Source organism: Naegleria fowleri, assembly GCF_008403515.1.
Source record: "Naegleria fowleri strain ATCC 30894 chromosome Unknown tig52, whole genome shotgun sequence".
NCBI lineage: Eukaryota > Heterolobosea > Eutetramitea > Acrasida > Naegleriidae > Naegleria > Naegleria fowleri.
The window spans coordinates 146,460-160,558 of NW_025407984.1; the positions used below are offsets into that span (position 1 = coordinate 146,460).

The 14,099-nt window shown below is 36.7% G+C and overlaps 8 protein-coding genes across 8 annotated transcripts; 4 read left to right on the forward strand and 4 right to left on the reverse strand.

Annotated features, from left to right (window-relative positions):
• Positions 1-244: 244 nt before the first annotated feature.
• FDP41_006431 (uncharacterized protein) lies at positions 245-1,731 on the forward strand (the record flags this gene model as incomplete). Its single annotated transcript, XM_044710066.1, has 3 exons — positions 245-1,076; positions 1,182-1,552; positions 1,633-1,731. The coding sequence occupies 3 exons, from the start codon at positions 245-247 to the stop codon at positions 1,729-1,731; spliced, it is 1,302 nt and encodes a 433-aa protein (XP_044559112.1).
• A 127-nt stretch (positions 1,732-1,858) lies between these two features.
• FDP41_006432 (uncharacterized protein) lies at positions 1,859-2,389 on the forward strand (the record flags this gene model as incomplete). Its single annotated transcript, XM_044710067.1, has 1 exon — positions 1,859-2,389. The coding sequence occupies one exon, from the start codon at positions 1,859-1,861 to the stop codon at positions 2,387-2,389; it is 531 nt and encodes a 176-aa protein (XP_044559113.1).
• Positions 2,390-2,530: 141 nt separating this feature from the next.
• FDP41_006433 (uncharacterized protein) lies at positions 2,531-5,137 on the reverse strand (the record flags this gene model as incomplete). Its single annotated transcript, XM_044710068.1, has 1 exon — positions 2,531-5,137. The coding sequence occupies one exon, from the start codon at positions 5,135-5,137 to the stop codon at positions 2,531-2,533; it is 2,607 nt and encodes an 868-aa protein (XP_044559114.1).
• Positions 5,138-5,348: 211 nt separating this feature from the next.
• FDP41_006434 (uncharacterized protein) lies at positions 5,349-5,903 on the reverse strand (the record flags this gene model as incomplete). The annotated part of the gene is made up of 1 exon (XM_044710069.1): positions 5,349-5,903. One exon carries the CDS (start codon positions 5,901-5,903, stop codon positions 5,349-5,351), a length of 555 nt encoding a protein of 184 aa, XP_044559115.1.
• A 221-nt stretch (positions 5,904-6,124) lies between these two features.
• On the reverse strand, positions 6,125-8,757 carry FDP41_006435 (uncharacterized protein; the record flags this gene model as incomplete). The annotated part of the gene is made up of 2 exons (XM_044710070.1): positions 6,125-7,635; positions 7,683-8,757. The coding sequence occupies 2 exons, from the start codon at positions 8,755-8,757 to the stop codon at positions 6,125-6,127; spliced, it is 2,586 nt and encodes an 861-aa protein (XP_044559116.1).
• A 471-nt stretch (positions 8,758-9,228) lies between these two features.
• FDP41_006436 (uncharacterized protein) lies at positions 9,229-10,548 on the forward strand (the record flags this gene model as incomplete). Its single annotated transcript, XM_044710071.1, has 1 exon — positions 9,229-10,548. One exon carries the CDS (start codon positions 9,229-9,231, stop codon positions 10,546-10,548), a length of 1,320 nt encoding a protein of 439 aa, XP_044559117.1.
• A 216-nt stretch (positions 10,549-10,764) lies between these two features.
• FDP41_006437 (uncharacterized protein) lies at positions 10,765-11,952 on the forward strand (the record flags this gene model as incomplete). The annotated part of the gene is made up of 1 exon (XM_044710072.1): positions 10,765-11,952. One exon carries the CDS (start codon positions 10,765-10,767, stop codon positions 11,950-11,952), a length of 1,188 nt encoding a protein of 395 aa, XP_044559118.1.
• A 233-nt stretch (positions 11,953-12,185) lies between these two features.
• Positions 12,186-13,148, reverse strand: FDP41_006438 (uncharacterized protein; the record flags this gene model as incomplete). Its single annotated transcript, XM_044710073.1, has 1 exon — positions 12,186-13,148. One exon carries the CDS (start codon positions 13,146-13,148, stop codon positions 12,186-12,188), a length of 963 nt encoding a protein of 320 aa, XP_044559119.1.
• Between the last annotated feature and the right edge of the window lie 951 nt (positions 13,149-14,099).

A 14,099-nucleotide genomic window follows, 5' to 3' on the forward strand; every position in this document is an offset into this window, starting at 1 on the left:
CTTCATCAAAAAATAGAAACCAACAACAAGGAAAGGTGGATATCTCATTGTCCTTGATCATCATTCGTTCATTCACATCGGGATTGTTCATCATTATCTGTAAATATATTTTCTTCATCATCGCCTTGTATTGCGAACTCTTGAAATTTTACAAGTCTCGTTTGAAACACCTTCGGGATTGAGAATACTTTTATTGTACAACAATCAAATTCTAAACAACCACCACAATCAAACAACCATTACAATGTTGATCAGAGCAAGAGGAAAGGACGGCACATTCCGTTTGGATTTACAGGCAAATCAAACTGTTTTGGATTTAAAGAAATTACTTGAGGCTGAAACAAGCGTGCCTCATGGGAACATCTCAGTAAACAAATTCCGTGAAAAGAGTCCTCTCAAGGATTCCGCTACTATTCAATCTTGTCTTCAACACGGAGATATGGTTGAATTTTCTTATGATACCACTCAATTTAAATCAAAACAAGAAAAAGAAGAGGAAAGAAAGGCTCAACTCAGAGAAAGTGATGACCTAAATAATTTAGGTTTAAGAGAAAGAAAGAAACATTGGACCTTGAATGAATATTTGGATTTAGTCAATCAGGTCAAAGTAACAATCAAACACCAAAAATATGCAATTTCTTCGACTGCTTATTTGGACGAATATGCCGGTCAATCATTTCAACACTTTCTCGCTGGAACTAAATTCCAATTTCAACGATTTGGATTCTTGTATGGCGTAACAACTCCTGGAAAGAAACCACAACCAAGTGAGGAAGAAAAGAAAAAGGCAAGCAAGGATGAGAATTTCAATTTGGATGACGACTATCAGGATGTCTATATCCATGTTATATATGAACCAAAACAAGAGAGCACACCAACAGGCTTCACTCAATTAGAGGATCCAATTTACAATGATAGAGCTGATACATTGGCTGCCATGTTGGGAATGAAGAAGGTTGGTTGGATTTTCTCTCATGACGGTCAGAGAGAATATCCATTGTTAGGCCCTGAAATATTAAAAGCGGCCGAATTCCAGTCAAAGTATGGACCATCATTTGTGACAATTACTGCATGTCGTAAGTATTGATAGCAATGCATTTTTACAACCTGACAAATATTAATTTTGATCAACATTGCCATGTTGTCATCATTATCACCAATTTTTACACAAATAACTACAGCGGATGAGGAGGGGAAAATTGTATTCGAGGCCTATCAAGTCAGCAAACAGTGTGTAGAATTATGGGAAAAAGGTTTACTTGAACCTCACCCAACCAATCCAGAGTTTATAATAACCAAAAAACAAGTAGAGGTCGAGAGAAAGATGACCAATGAAATTGACGCCTTATTGCTGGTGAGTAATGTTGCCATTGCTTCGCACCAAGGAAACTTTCTCGTTGGCTTTCCACCAAGAAACAGACCTGGAAATGAAGCTCTGCAGTCCATGGATGAGCTGAAACAAGTCCTTTTGGAAAGAAAGAAACAGAAATTCGTGGATCGTGTGTCGGATTTTGATTTACTGTTATTCTTGACCGACTATCTTAGCTTAACGGTAAGTTTTCAATGCGTCATTTCAGTGAATTGATCTTATTTCTATGCGAATATTCACATGTTGAAAATGTTTCTGAGCAGTCTGACTTCCCTGATTTATGTGAAGCTATATGCTCGAAAAACAATGCAAGAGCATCAGGTTTTGAGGCTCTCATCAACGCTTATTGTGGCATTAATTAAAAGATCTTCAGCTGAATCGAGTTCTTTGTCAGTTCATTATTTTACAACAACTATTAATAGTTTTCTTGTTGAAAATCTTTTGAAAATCATTTTATAACCTTCAGCACAAGAAAACAAAAACAACAACATGATTTGGGGTTCACTTGCTCGCTCTGGAAAAGTCAAATATCAAACACCTCGTGTTCCGAAAACTGCTTCTCGTCGATACAAGGGAGGACATAAAAAGTTTCGGAAACATTCAGTGTCGAATGTCGAATATAAGAGTGGAGCTCACAGATTAGAACAAGAACCCACCCAGCACGTTTCTCATTCATTGACAAGCATTCCCGCACGATTGGATGAACGAATGAATGCAACCACAGCTCCGTTTTATCTTTCCAATAGTTTCCATAAATACAACTCTTCGAAAGGATATGATCGATTGGAATTTATTGCTACCAAACACGAAGAGAAGCGAGAAAAGAATTATTTTCGATCCTATGATTGCAATGATGCAAGAAATCATAAAAAGTGGCATCGAAATCATCCACAAGATGGTTTCTATCAAATGAGAGAAACTTTTGATTTTGCAAATGAGTGTGGTGAGGATGTTGAGTCCACTTTTGAGATCGATGAAGAATTCGAGCATGTACTTCAGAATGCGGAATGGATTAATTGATTCTGAGAATGGATTAATTGAATTTCAAGTTCTGTTCAGAAAATGCAAATTCATTTGGAAAGTCAAATCAGCAACAACTCTCCATGGGTCCTGTTGAATGGTCGCAACACTCTGTTGGTAAATTCGACATGTTTATGACTTTTATTCTTTCGAATTATTAAACTTCTTTTGCTTTGACAATTTTCTCAACTTGTACAAGTACACTTCACGAGTCTCTGATTTCACTTTTTCAGGAAGATATTGATAGGCTTCTCGACTCGATAATTCTGTGAAATTTTCTGCGATGACCTTAATGCAATGATTACGAATGGAAACGTCATTGTACACATCTGCCAACACAACAAGTTCCAAAGCATTCTGGGCAGTAATATTGTTTCGAACAATGACTCTTGCATGATTGGCAACTTCATTCAATTGGAAGAGCAGAGCACTGAGAAATACTTCAATCGCTGTCTCAATAGACACCACAATTTGATTCGTGTATAAATATTTCAAAACACATAAAAGACCGTTGAGTGATATTTCGTTAAATTTGATAATGCCTGTTGTGGATTCTTCCATCTTTGAGGAAAATACAGCATCAAAGTAAGCAGATCGATTAAGGAAGAATTTGTGAGCTCTTAATTGATGCAATACTTGATGAGAATGAGGATCTAAGATTTGAATCGTCACGTCAGCATAGGAATTTTCAAAACATGGTTCACAAATAAAATTGTCAACAGATTGCTCCACTTGTAAATAGAGTTGATGAAAATCACTTTTCAATTCTTGTAAAATTTTTGCTGATGAATCCAAATAAATCTTTTTTCGCTCAGAAAGGTCAGAAAATATCTGATGTTTTGGATGATCAAATTTTGATAACTCTATAATTTCTTGTAGACATGATTCTTGCACATCCTCTGGTAAAATCACATTTCCAGTATAGAGAAATCTCACATAGACTTGTACAGCATCTAAATGATACTTGTGTTCCATATTCATCACTATTTTAGTTCCATCCTCTGAATATTCTACTTCCTGACTGCTCATTTGTTGAAGTAAATTCTTAAAATATTCACTTCGAGTCATGAGAAGCGTTCGGTGACAATAAAGATAATGAGATTCACCATGATCACGATCTGCCACCCTCAGTATCATGTCATAGTTCTCTAAATCTCCTTGTTTTTGCTTTTCGAGTTGATGTTTAAGATAAACATAGGCACTATTTTCAACACCATCATCTAAAGCATAATGAAGGAGTGCAGCATGTGGAGCATGTTTTCGTTGTTGCAAGTCACATAAACCTCCCACAAATAATATGTGATCATAAATTGCAATACTGTAATGGAATGCTCTTCCAGCAGCACACACAAGCGCATCTTGGTTGTTTGGAATGACCACTGAAAATCTTCCCTTGCTCACATTGTATCGATACATGACATTGCTAATTTTGTTATTTTCTAAAATACCACCACTCAAATAAATGTACTTTCCAACAGAACAAAGAGAGTGATTTCTCATTGGAGGAGGAGAAATACTTAGATCAACCTCAATCCATTGCTTGGCAGTTGCGTTAAAAACATGTAAATCATTTAACAACTGATGAGTCTCCATATAGTTTCCTCCATAAATAAAAATCTTGTCATCAACTTGACATTGTGCATGATTTTCTCGAGGTAAAGGAGCTCCATCGCTTGGTACCAGTTTTCGTACTAAAGTAATGCTGTAAGAAGTCGCTCGAGTTAGCTCTCCTACCACAAGTTGATTAGTGACCTGTTTGGATTTCAAACTTCGTCTTCCAAAAATCCAAAACTTGTTCTGTGAACTGCTATGTGAATAATTTGTAGTGTGTTCAATCGTATCTAATGTCTGCATGGACACAGAATCCCATTGTTTTGAAAAAAATATATTTCCTTCTATCAGTTGAGCAGGTGGCTGAAGGTACAAGCACTCGTTCCAACTGGACCAAATCAAATAACCGCTCAGGCTGACAAGAATATGATCCTTTGAATGTGGTGGATTGATCGGCCATTGTCTGTTCCAATATCCAAAGCAATTATTGTATATTTCTGAAAAATTGATCCATTTCTTGTTGTGAATGTCAAATACAATGGTTTGTGAATAGGAATTTCCATCCTTTTCACCTCCTGAAAGGTAAATATAATTCGAAAACAAGCATCCCACCATATTTGAAAGTGCCAAGTCATAGCCCAAGTCCACCACCTTGTCTTGAACTGCTCCTCTCGGTTTCATTGGTTTCCTACCAAGAACATGATCCACTTTTTCATAAATTAATTTGTGAGATTCAATAAATCGTATTGGTACCTTGGTGATCATACTTGTCTTTTCCATGATGGTGTTTTGATAGGTACTGTTCCAACGCTCCAAATCATGATTATTAAAGTATTTTTCTTTATATTTCTCAACTTCCTCTTCACCAATGTATTCAATGACACGTTCGTGATGTTCTACTTTCTTTTGTTTTGACAAAGATCGAACATGGTTTTTAAATGAAGGTTTCGGAGGAAAAAGAAGACAAGAAGACCAAGAGGTCATATTGGATCCCAATTCGGAGGGAATGGAATGACTGTGGTGGACCTCCTCGGATTCGTTGGAATCTTGCTGTGGATCAACATTTTCAACAACTTCTTCTTGATTGTCATCATCCTCTTTCTCTAAGTATGGATCTTCATCGTAGTCTTCTTCGTTGGAATCATAATCATCATATTCCTCCTCCTCACCATAGAGTGCTTTAAGATAATCAGACATTTTTTGCGTCGTGTTGTTCCTCAGTCAGTGACATTTCAAGGTTGAACGAGAGAGGTTTACTGGTGATTCATTTTCCATCTGCATCCCTAAATTGAATGTTGTGCATTCAGAATCAATTTATCCAAAAAGTGGTGTGTAGCGGCTGTGAACATTGATGATTGTGTGGAGTAAAAAAAGTGGGCGTGTTGTTTCTGGGAGCACGTGTTTCGCACTAGTAGTTTCTTCCTCGAATGGCTTCTCTCAATTTGTCATCAGTCTTTGTCTTGTTGTATCTACAAATTGGATAAACAATAAAGAGAGGTATAAAGAAGGACCAAGCTCCCTTCTCAATGGTTGCAGCTACTCTCTCCTTTCCAAGTCCTTTAAATCTATAATTTACGAATAACGTAACAGGAATTGAAATACCAGCAGAAATTAAACTAGCATAAGAAAAACATTTGGTTCCAAATATCTTGTAAAACATTCGGAATACATTAAAGTCCTTCATTTGCTCATCCGTTAATGGTTTTTTAAATTCACTCTCTTCAAACATGTCCACTGTTTTTGATTTCGGAACAGGTTCCACCACACTCAAATCATTGGGCAATTCTTGTTGTGGTTCATCAGGAGAATTTAAAAATCCTAACAATGAATTTTTATCTTCATTTTCTTTTGGATCTTTGATTCCTGGTTTTAATCGGTAATACACAGGTGGTCGGAGCTCAAAATTCTTTTGTGGGATTTGAAGTTTGGTGGTAATGTATTCCTCAATTTGGTCTCGATTCATTTTTTTTATCCCAAAATGGAATTTTCGTCTTTGGTAATTAAAAAATGTTGAGTTGTTTCTTGATAACGCTTGATTAAGAAAATAACACTTCATCCCATTTCAAACTTTATGATTGATTCTGATTGAGCTCATGTTGGAGGCGATATGCCACAACCATGGATGCGTTATTAAACCTTGAAGTTTTAGAGGAGACCAGGATCACAAAAAATACCATCATCCATTTAATTAGTATTTTCATTGTTGATCGATGTGTCATTATTCACCCCGGTTGGTAAACTCGAAAATTCATTCCTTTCATCATGATGGGAAGCATTCGATTCTCTATTATGAATGGTATCAATAGCTTCATCCGTAGAATTTGTCTCTGATCTTGGAGTAAAATAGTCGTTCTCAATTTTAGTTGATTCTAATTGAATTTTGATCCTCAATAAATCAAGCTCGCTTGAATCTTGCTCCATAATCATTCCTAAACGTTTGGATCGATATTTGGACATTTTCTCTGTCTGATAAGTACCATCATTGAGAGAGCTGTTATTGTCCACAACAGACAAGACCATTTGTCGATAGTCATCATTAAGTGAGTTAATATTACACATTTTGTCGGCAAATTGCCGAATGATTCGAGGAGAGATTTTCATCTCGTTCATTGTAAAGCAAAAACTGCTCAAAATGCCAAAAACAACATTTTCATGTTCTGATTGCCATTGTTGGTTGTCAACTTGATTGCTCATTTGTCTATTCATCTTTTCACTGTTTAGAGCGTCATAGAGGCAATATTCCCAAAACCTTAAATCCTGCCAACAGTCCATATCATCCAAAATTGAGTAAACAAATATTTTCTTCTTTTCTTTGGGCAATGCAGAGCTTTCAGGCAGGTCTGGATAATCATTTCCATAGTAGTAAAACGTTTGTGTCATGTTTAACATTAATCTTCCAACGTTTTGGTCAGCTTGTTTGTGAGCTAGATCCAAGCAATAGCCCATCAATTCTGCAAGATCTTGGAAATAGTCAAATTTCGAAAAACAGGCGTTTGACCGTTTTTGATTGAGAACTTTACAAAATCCAAGCCTGCATTTTTCTGATTGACTGAGGCGATTTTTGGTTTCATTCAACATGGACATGTATTTTCTATCCACAATTGGCCGTACAATAGCTTTCTCAGAGCTATTAGAGGAGACACCACTTTCTGAGCTTTGCTGTGTTTCTATAGCTGGTAGACTTGTCTGTTGAGCAGGCAGTTCTGTGGATTCTGTGGATTCATCTTTCTTCCAAATTTCGTTCAATACATTTTCGAAATAAATAGTATCTTCATCACGTTCTTGGCTGTAAACGGATATAAAAGGTGTAGTGTTAGTGGTACTTCCAATACTTGATGATGAATTTGATTTCTCAAAACTATGGGAATGATCTTCCTTGTGACGTTTTGGCGCATCAAAGTCAATTTTAAATGGAGCCAAATAGGTTTCTATGTCGTTCAAGTTCATGGAATCGACACATTTTTTGAATGTTTCCAAATTATTTTGGGCCTCTATAACTCTTGCTTCAAGTAATTTGGTTAGATGTTGCATATAAAGATGAATGATGGTACCATTCTCTGTATATTGTTCACATAATTTGTCTGACATGGCTTTAAATTGTGGTTGAAGCGAATTGTGAACAAGCAAGTCATATTTTTTCTTGGATTGTTGTAATTCAATCTCACTTTCTGAATATTCCTCCAAATTTTGTTCATCTTTGAAAGTTATATTTTAGTGAAACAAACCGTTCCAATCAACCTACATTTGGATTTTGTTTGCTCGTTAGAAAGGGAAGTAAAAGTACTGAGAATAGAGGCTGCCACCGATTCATGTTTGTTTGACTTTTCTGACTGCGACTGAGATAGAGCTAACTTCCATTTTCTTTCTGCATTTTCTAAATTTTGTCTCTTTTGATCGTTATTTTTCCTTTTGTGTTGAAGATCATTAAGAGCATTATTATGTGTTTTACAAATATTGTCATGTGTTTGACTGAAGAGCTTCTTTTTCTTATTGAGATCCTTGTAGATTTGTTGAAGAGGTTCACACAGAAAATTTTTTACATCTCTAGTAAAACGCTCAGAGCTTTTGGAGTTTTTGTAGTAAAAGCTTCTACATGAGTATAGCATTTTACCCAATTCTCCTTGGAAAAAAGTGTCAAAATTGTTGTTACATTCATTAGCAATTTTTTGTTGATAGTTCTCTTCAATATTGCACACATTCTGCAAAAACGAAATGGTCTTGGACAATCCTGAGAGTTGCGAGCCGAAGGTGTCTTTCATCAATTTTTCAATTTTTTCATTGTTCGATATAAATAATTGTTGGGAATGTGGAATGTAAGGAGTTGATGAATGGGTAGGGGGAGAGGTAACATGTGAAGTAAAGCTTTGAATTTGACTCGTTGAATTACCACCAGCATATCCAACATTTCCTGTTGGTAATTGTCGAATAGCCTTTGATGCGGTAGCAGTGTTACTACTGCTAGTAGATTCTAGGTGAGTCGGAGGAGAGCCTCTTCTCGGGCTGCTACTGGTCAACACAATGTTACTACCATCTTCATTGTTGTTCATACCACCACCTGTATTAGTGTTTGGAGAAGTAGATGAGGTCGGAGGTGTTCCTGAGCGATGATGATGGTGATGATTTTCACTCGAATAATTATTATGATCATTCGTAACTTCCAAAACAGTTCTATCATCTTCGGTTATACTCCTTCTCATGGTACTCGTGGTGGTTGGCTCCATAGGCAACCTCTCATCATCATCACTATCTTCATTCCTTCCGATAGAGCCTCTTGTTGAAATGATGGAGAGAGGACTTTGGCGAGGCAAACTTGACATTTTTTTTGTTCGTTTGAATTTCTATTTTGGAAGGTGAGGTCTTTGCATACATTTTGGGAGTGTGACGAATCACTTTCGAAGCTTCATCAATCTGATTTCTCGAATTCTGAACATACTATGTGATGACCTCACAAAGAAGATGGGACAAGAGATGGATCTGTTGATTAAGGTTCATTGAATTTCAACTCATCAAATGATGAATGTCTCCTCGCCCATTCCACATCATGTCACTTCAGAAACATGAACCTCTCTCTCAAACAACTCTTTTCGCTCGATTGTACTATTTGAAACAATGTTGTAGTATGAAACTTTTAAATTTACAAAAAAACATCAAACAATTTCTCTTCAGCAATGTCTCATCAAGGCTTGTTGTTGTATAGTCTCAATGGGAGAAGGAATGGTTCAAGAGGTTTCTCCCGTTCCTGGACTGTATTTCTTGCGAGCTCTCTCCTTCTCATCCTTTTCATCTTGATGTGTTGTTGTATTCAGGAAAGTTCTCAATTGTGGGCTCCCACCCAAGAATTGTTGCAAGCGGAGGCTCAATTTCTCAAACACTTTGGCAACAGCAAGAAGGAGAAGAGAATGTTGAAGAGAGCCTTCCGTGTTTTGAAAACATGGGCAAAGAAGAAGCATCTCATGCATAAGAATTTGTTTGAATTGGAGAGAGCGTTGAATCAGAGGGGAGTGGTTCATACCTTGTTTTTGCATCATGTGGTCGAGAGGGTTAAAAGCAGTGCGGATCAAGCCATACAGAAAGTCAAATCAGAAATTAGTAAGGTTCAAGAGTTTTTCAATCCTCCCATTCCAAAGTATGATGGACCATTCTATAATAAGGGATCTCTTTCCACATGGATGAATGATTTGGTCTTGTATATTGGAGACTTGCCATTGAATTTTCTCGTCATTCCTGGTACTCATGAGTCCTTCTCGGCGAACATGGTTCCGGAATCCAAGATGGCACCAAATGCTGAAACACCGATTAAAAAGTTGAATGATGTACTGAAGTTTTATCCAAAGAACGTAGTGAACACAGTCATTGCCAACTGGGCCAGAACTCAGTCACAATCAGCTTATAATCAATTGGTGGATGGAATTCGATATTTTGAAATTAGTTTGTGCAGGGACAAGGAAATTAAGGATAAGATTCAAATGCTTAAAACGTGTCACACGTTCTTTGATAGCCCTATTGAACCAATTTTGGACCAAATTGCAACCTTCTCAAAGACAAAGGGAAAAAGGGAAGTTGTCATTCTCGATTTTAAACATCTCTATGATATGGATGACAGCGACCATGAATATCTTTTCAAGGTTTTGAAAGCCAAATTCGGAAATTTGCTTGCAGATTCCACAAAATTCTCTCCAACCTCTTCCTTGAAGGAATTTTGGAGAACCACCCAAAGAATTATTGTTCTCTATGACCATGAAAATTCTGTGAAAAAATCGCAAGGATTGTTATGGAGTCACTCGAACATTAATTCGCCTTCGCCTAACGTTCAGACCACGTCTGATCTCTATGACAAGTTGTCAAAGAGTTTGAGCGATCGAAGTAGCACCGACAAGAAGTTCTTTGTTTCCCAAGGTGTGCTTACTCCAAATGAAAAGACCATTGCTTCTGGTCTCATTGCCAAACCAAAATCTCTCCTCGATGCAGGTGACTTGTGGAATCCTGTGGTTGCGAATTGGATTGGCTCTGGTTCCCTTCCAAGAAAGAAGATGAACGTTGTGATTGTGGATAATTACAGTCCTCTCTTTGTTGCTACTCTTGTTGAAAAGAATAGAAAGAAAATCTAAGAGTTAATAAGCCTGTCCTTTCTCTTGATATTAGTAACAATAACATTGTAATAATACAGTAATTTACAATAAAATACCAATAAAAATCCATCTCAATACTAAACCAGTTTAATTATTCAATATTTTTTAAATCATTTTAACATTATAGAGCGAACATTGTGAAAGAAATGAAATTTCAAATAATTTTTTTTATTTGAAAAAAAATAAGATCAAGAAATGCAGGATGATCGATCCTCTCTTCCGTCATCTTCCCAAGTTCCTCTTCCAACAACCACAACAACCAGCAGGACCTCAACGACCACGGTAATGCCCGATCCAATCATTCCTAGTAGTTTCCGGCCTCCGAGGTATTTATCTTCTCAACATGCTCAACCAACTCCTCCCTCTTCCTCCCACTTTAATTATTCCTTCCGAATTCAATTAATGCTTCAAAAACATTCCATGTTCAATCCACTACTCTGTACCAAATGCGAGAGTGATGAAAATGTCTTGCAGGATCGTTCCGAGGGTACGATGGTGTGTCGGGCGTGTGGACTTGTGGTGACGAATCATCTCATTGATTGGAATGAGGAAGAAAAGAGAGATTTCCATCAGGATGAGAATGCACAGTATAGTAGTGAAAGTTCCTCACATTCACGAGTGGGACAATCATTGTTTGATATGGATGAAAATACAGTCGTGATGATGACAACAACGAGTAGTAGGAATAGTAATGGCGAAAATGTTGGAGATTTAACATTAGGAACACAAATTGCAAATCATAGAGACAAACAATTCATCAAACTAGGTTCGAAAAATTTGGAAAGAGAGTTTCTTTTTGAGGGTTTTACAAAGATTTCGGATATTATTTTGAACAAGTTGAAGTTGGAATCCAAGTATACATTTCGAGTGAAACAATTATTGAAAATTTTGTATACCAATCACAAACACAAGTTGAATAAGAAGACTCTATCTGAATGTATTGGTGCATGTTTGTATTGTGGACTCAAGGCAGAGGGAATTGCAAAAACACTCAAAGAATATTCTGTCTTGTTGCAAGTGAAACTGAAATCATTGAACTCGTGGATCTCTTTGATTAATAAGGATTCAGATACAAGACAATTAATTCAAACAGAGAAGTACAACTCACCTCAATCCTATGTTGAGAAATTTGCCGATGATTTGAAATTATCTACCAAAGTCAAATATCAAATTTTGGAATTTATTGAGAAATTAATGACCATTCCAGATGATGAGATGGCTAAGGCATTAATTGGTAAAAGTCCAGCGACAATAGCTGCCGTTTGTATTTTAATTATTGGAGAAAAAGAACAAATTAAGGATATTAATTTGGATAGCATGGAGGGTGTGAGTGGAATTACCAAGCAAACCCTCTCTAGATCTTTAAAATTATTGAACAAGTAAATAATTTTATTGTATTATATTTCACTATCATTGTGGATCATGGTCCATGTAAAGAAACACCATTTACCACAATTAATATCAATATCTAATTCTCTTACAAATCCAAAGAACAGGACAAACCAAATTCCGCCTTGGTTGCAATACTCCTTAAATGGGAATCTGGTTGTCAAAATTGCTTGTAAAACGTACGCTCAAGCAAAACCAACTTGCGTTGTTGGTACGTCCTTTACATCTTAATCATCTTCCATTTCATCCTTGAGAGAAATGTCAGCGTCAAACAAGCTACCTGACCTGGGTTTTCTTAAATTATCCATAAACGTCTTTTCGTAGCCTAATGTTCCTCTGAAATTGTTATACATGACATGGTGCCATAATCCTTTCTGTTCAATGATTTCTTCATAACAACTACTGGCTCCTTTTTCACGGCATGCTCGAACAATGTTTGAAAGTGCTTGCAGTGCTTCACTTCGCATTTTGTCGTCGTTGATGTCATTGGTGTTCAATAACACGTCACAAAACACCTCAACACAAACGCTTTCTTTCTCCACGATATAAATAATCTGTTCAGTGGTTCCACCAGTAATTGCATTCAAAAGAGCCCAAATGGCTTCATGGTTTGACTTTTCACAATTTGGAGCAATTGGTGTTTCAATATGTTTCATTAAGGAAGGAATAATATGGGCATCAATCACTGCTTGTATATCTTCTGCATTTCCTGCTGTAATGTTCGAAATCGTCCAACAAGCCTCCAACGAAATTGATTTCTTTGGATGTATTGCAAGAGAACCAAGAATAGGCAACACACCAAGCTTGACAAGAGTTCGAGTTTGCAGAATATTTCCTGTCGCTATATTCCCAATGACTCGCAAAGCAGGTGCTATCACACTTGTGGAAGAGTGTAACAATAATTCCTCCAATCGTGGTGCCACATGAGACTGAAGCACCGCCTCAATACGTTCCTCATTCTCTGATCCATCTGACAAATAACACATGGTCCAACAAGCATCTGTCAATACTTCCACATCTCCATCGTACAATAATGGAGCTACCACAGGAATGCATGGTGAAACTTGCTCCAATTCAGGCAATGGTTCATGTCGACACAAATTCGAAAGTGTCCAAGTTGCCAAACGCAACGTTTCAATGTCAGAGCCTCTGTCTTGATTTTCTACAATGATTCTCAAGAGAGGTATCATGACACCCTCTCACAACACTGCATCACGAGAAAGAAGAAGAGGTTGAGTTGGAAGTTGTGGACATTTTTCTCGAAAAAAGTGGAAATTATTTTGAATCCTGATTGATATGGACGAGAGAGACAAGAAAACGATTGATCTCAATTAATTGTTCATTTATTGAGAAAGTCACTCTTACATTTTGAAATCCTAATTGACGTTTTTTGAATTGACTTGAAAAAGATGCTTTTAATGACAACCAGCTTAGTGAGTCTTCTTATGAAGGGATCCAGTCGTGAGTATTCCTGTCGATATATGTCTCTTAATTCAGGATCTAAAATTGAATGATAAAGAACCTTCCAAATTTGCATGTCGAATTCTTCCAGTCATCGAATCTTTGGGACCCAACTTGCCACTTGACAAATTATTTGAGAATTTGATAAAAGCTGTGAAAAGACTTTTGTGAATTTCAATGGTTGATGAAGGTATGGAAATAGTCGTCATTCAATGAATTTTGAGAAGAATAAAACTTCCCAAGACTAACATTCATGGAATTCCATAGAAATATGTGAAAGAATATAGTTTGTGGAACATCCGTGGTTCAAAAGATCCAACTCAATCCATGACTTGCCAAATTAGAACATTGAAAATAATCTTGCGTTTGGTTCGTGTTGTTTAAAAGAAGCAAAAAAGCAAACACAATTTTCGTGACTAAATACAATGCTGGTGCGAAAGACTTTTGAAACAGTGTTTAAAAAAATTACTGTAAATGAGCAATCATTTTTGAAAATATCTTGAAATGAACAAATTCAAGAATTTAATATCCCGGATTGGAATCTAAATGAAACTTGATGTTGCATGATCCAATTTTCGGACCTGTAACAAAGAACTAACAACAACGCAAGTCGAATCATTGAATTTGCATAGAAACTCAAGTCCCTACCACATGATATGAGCCCAGTAATGAGCACTTTC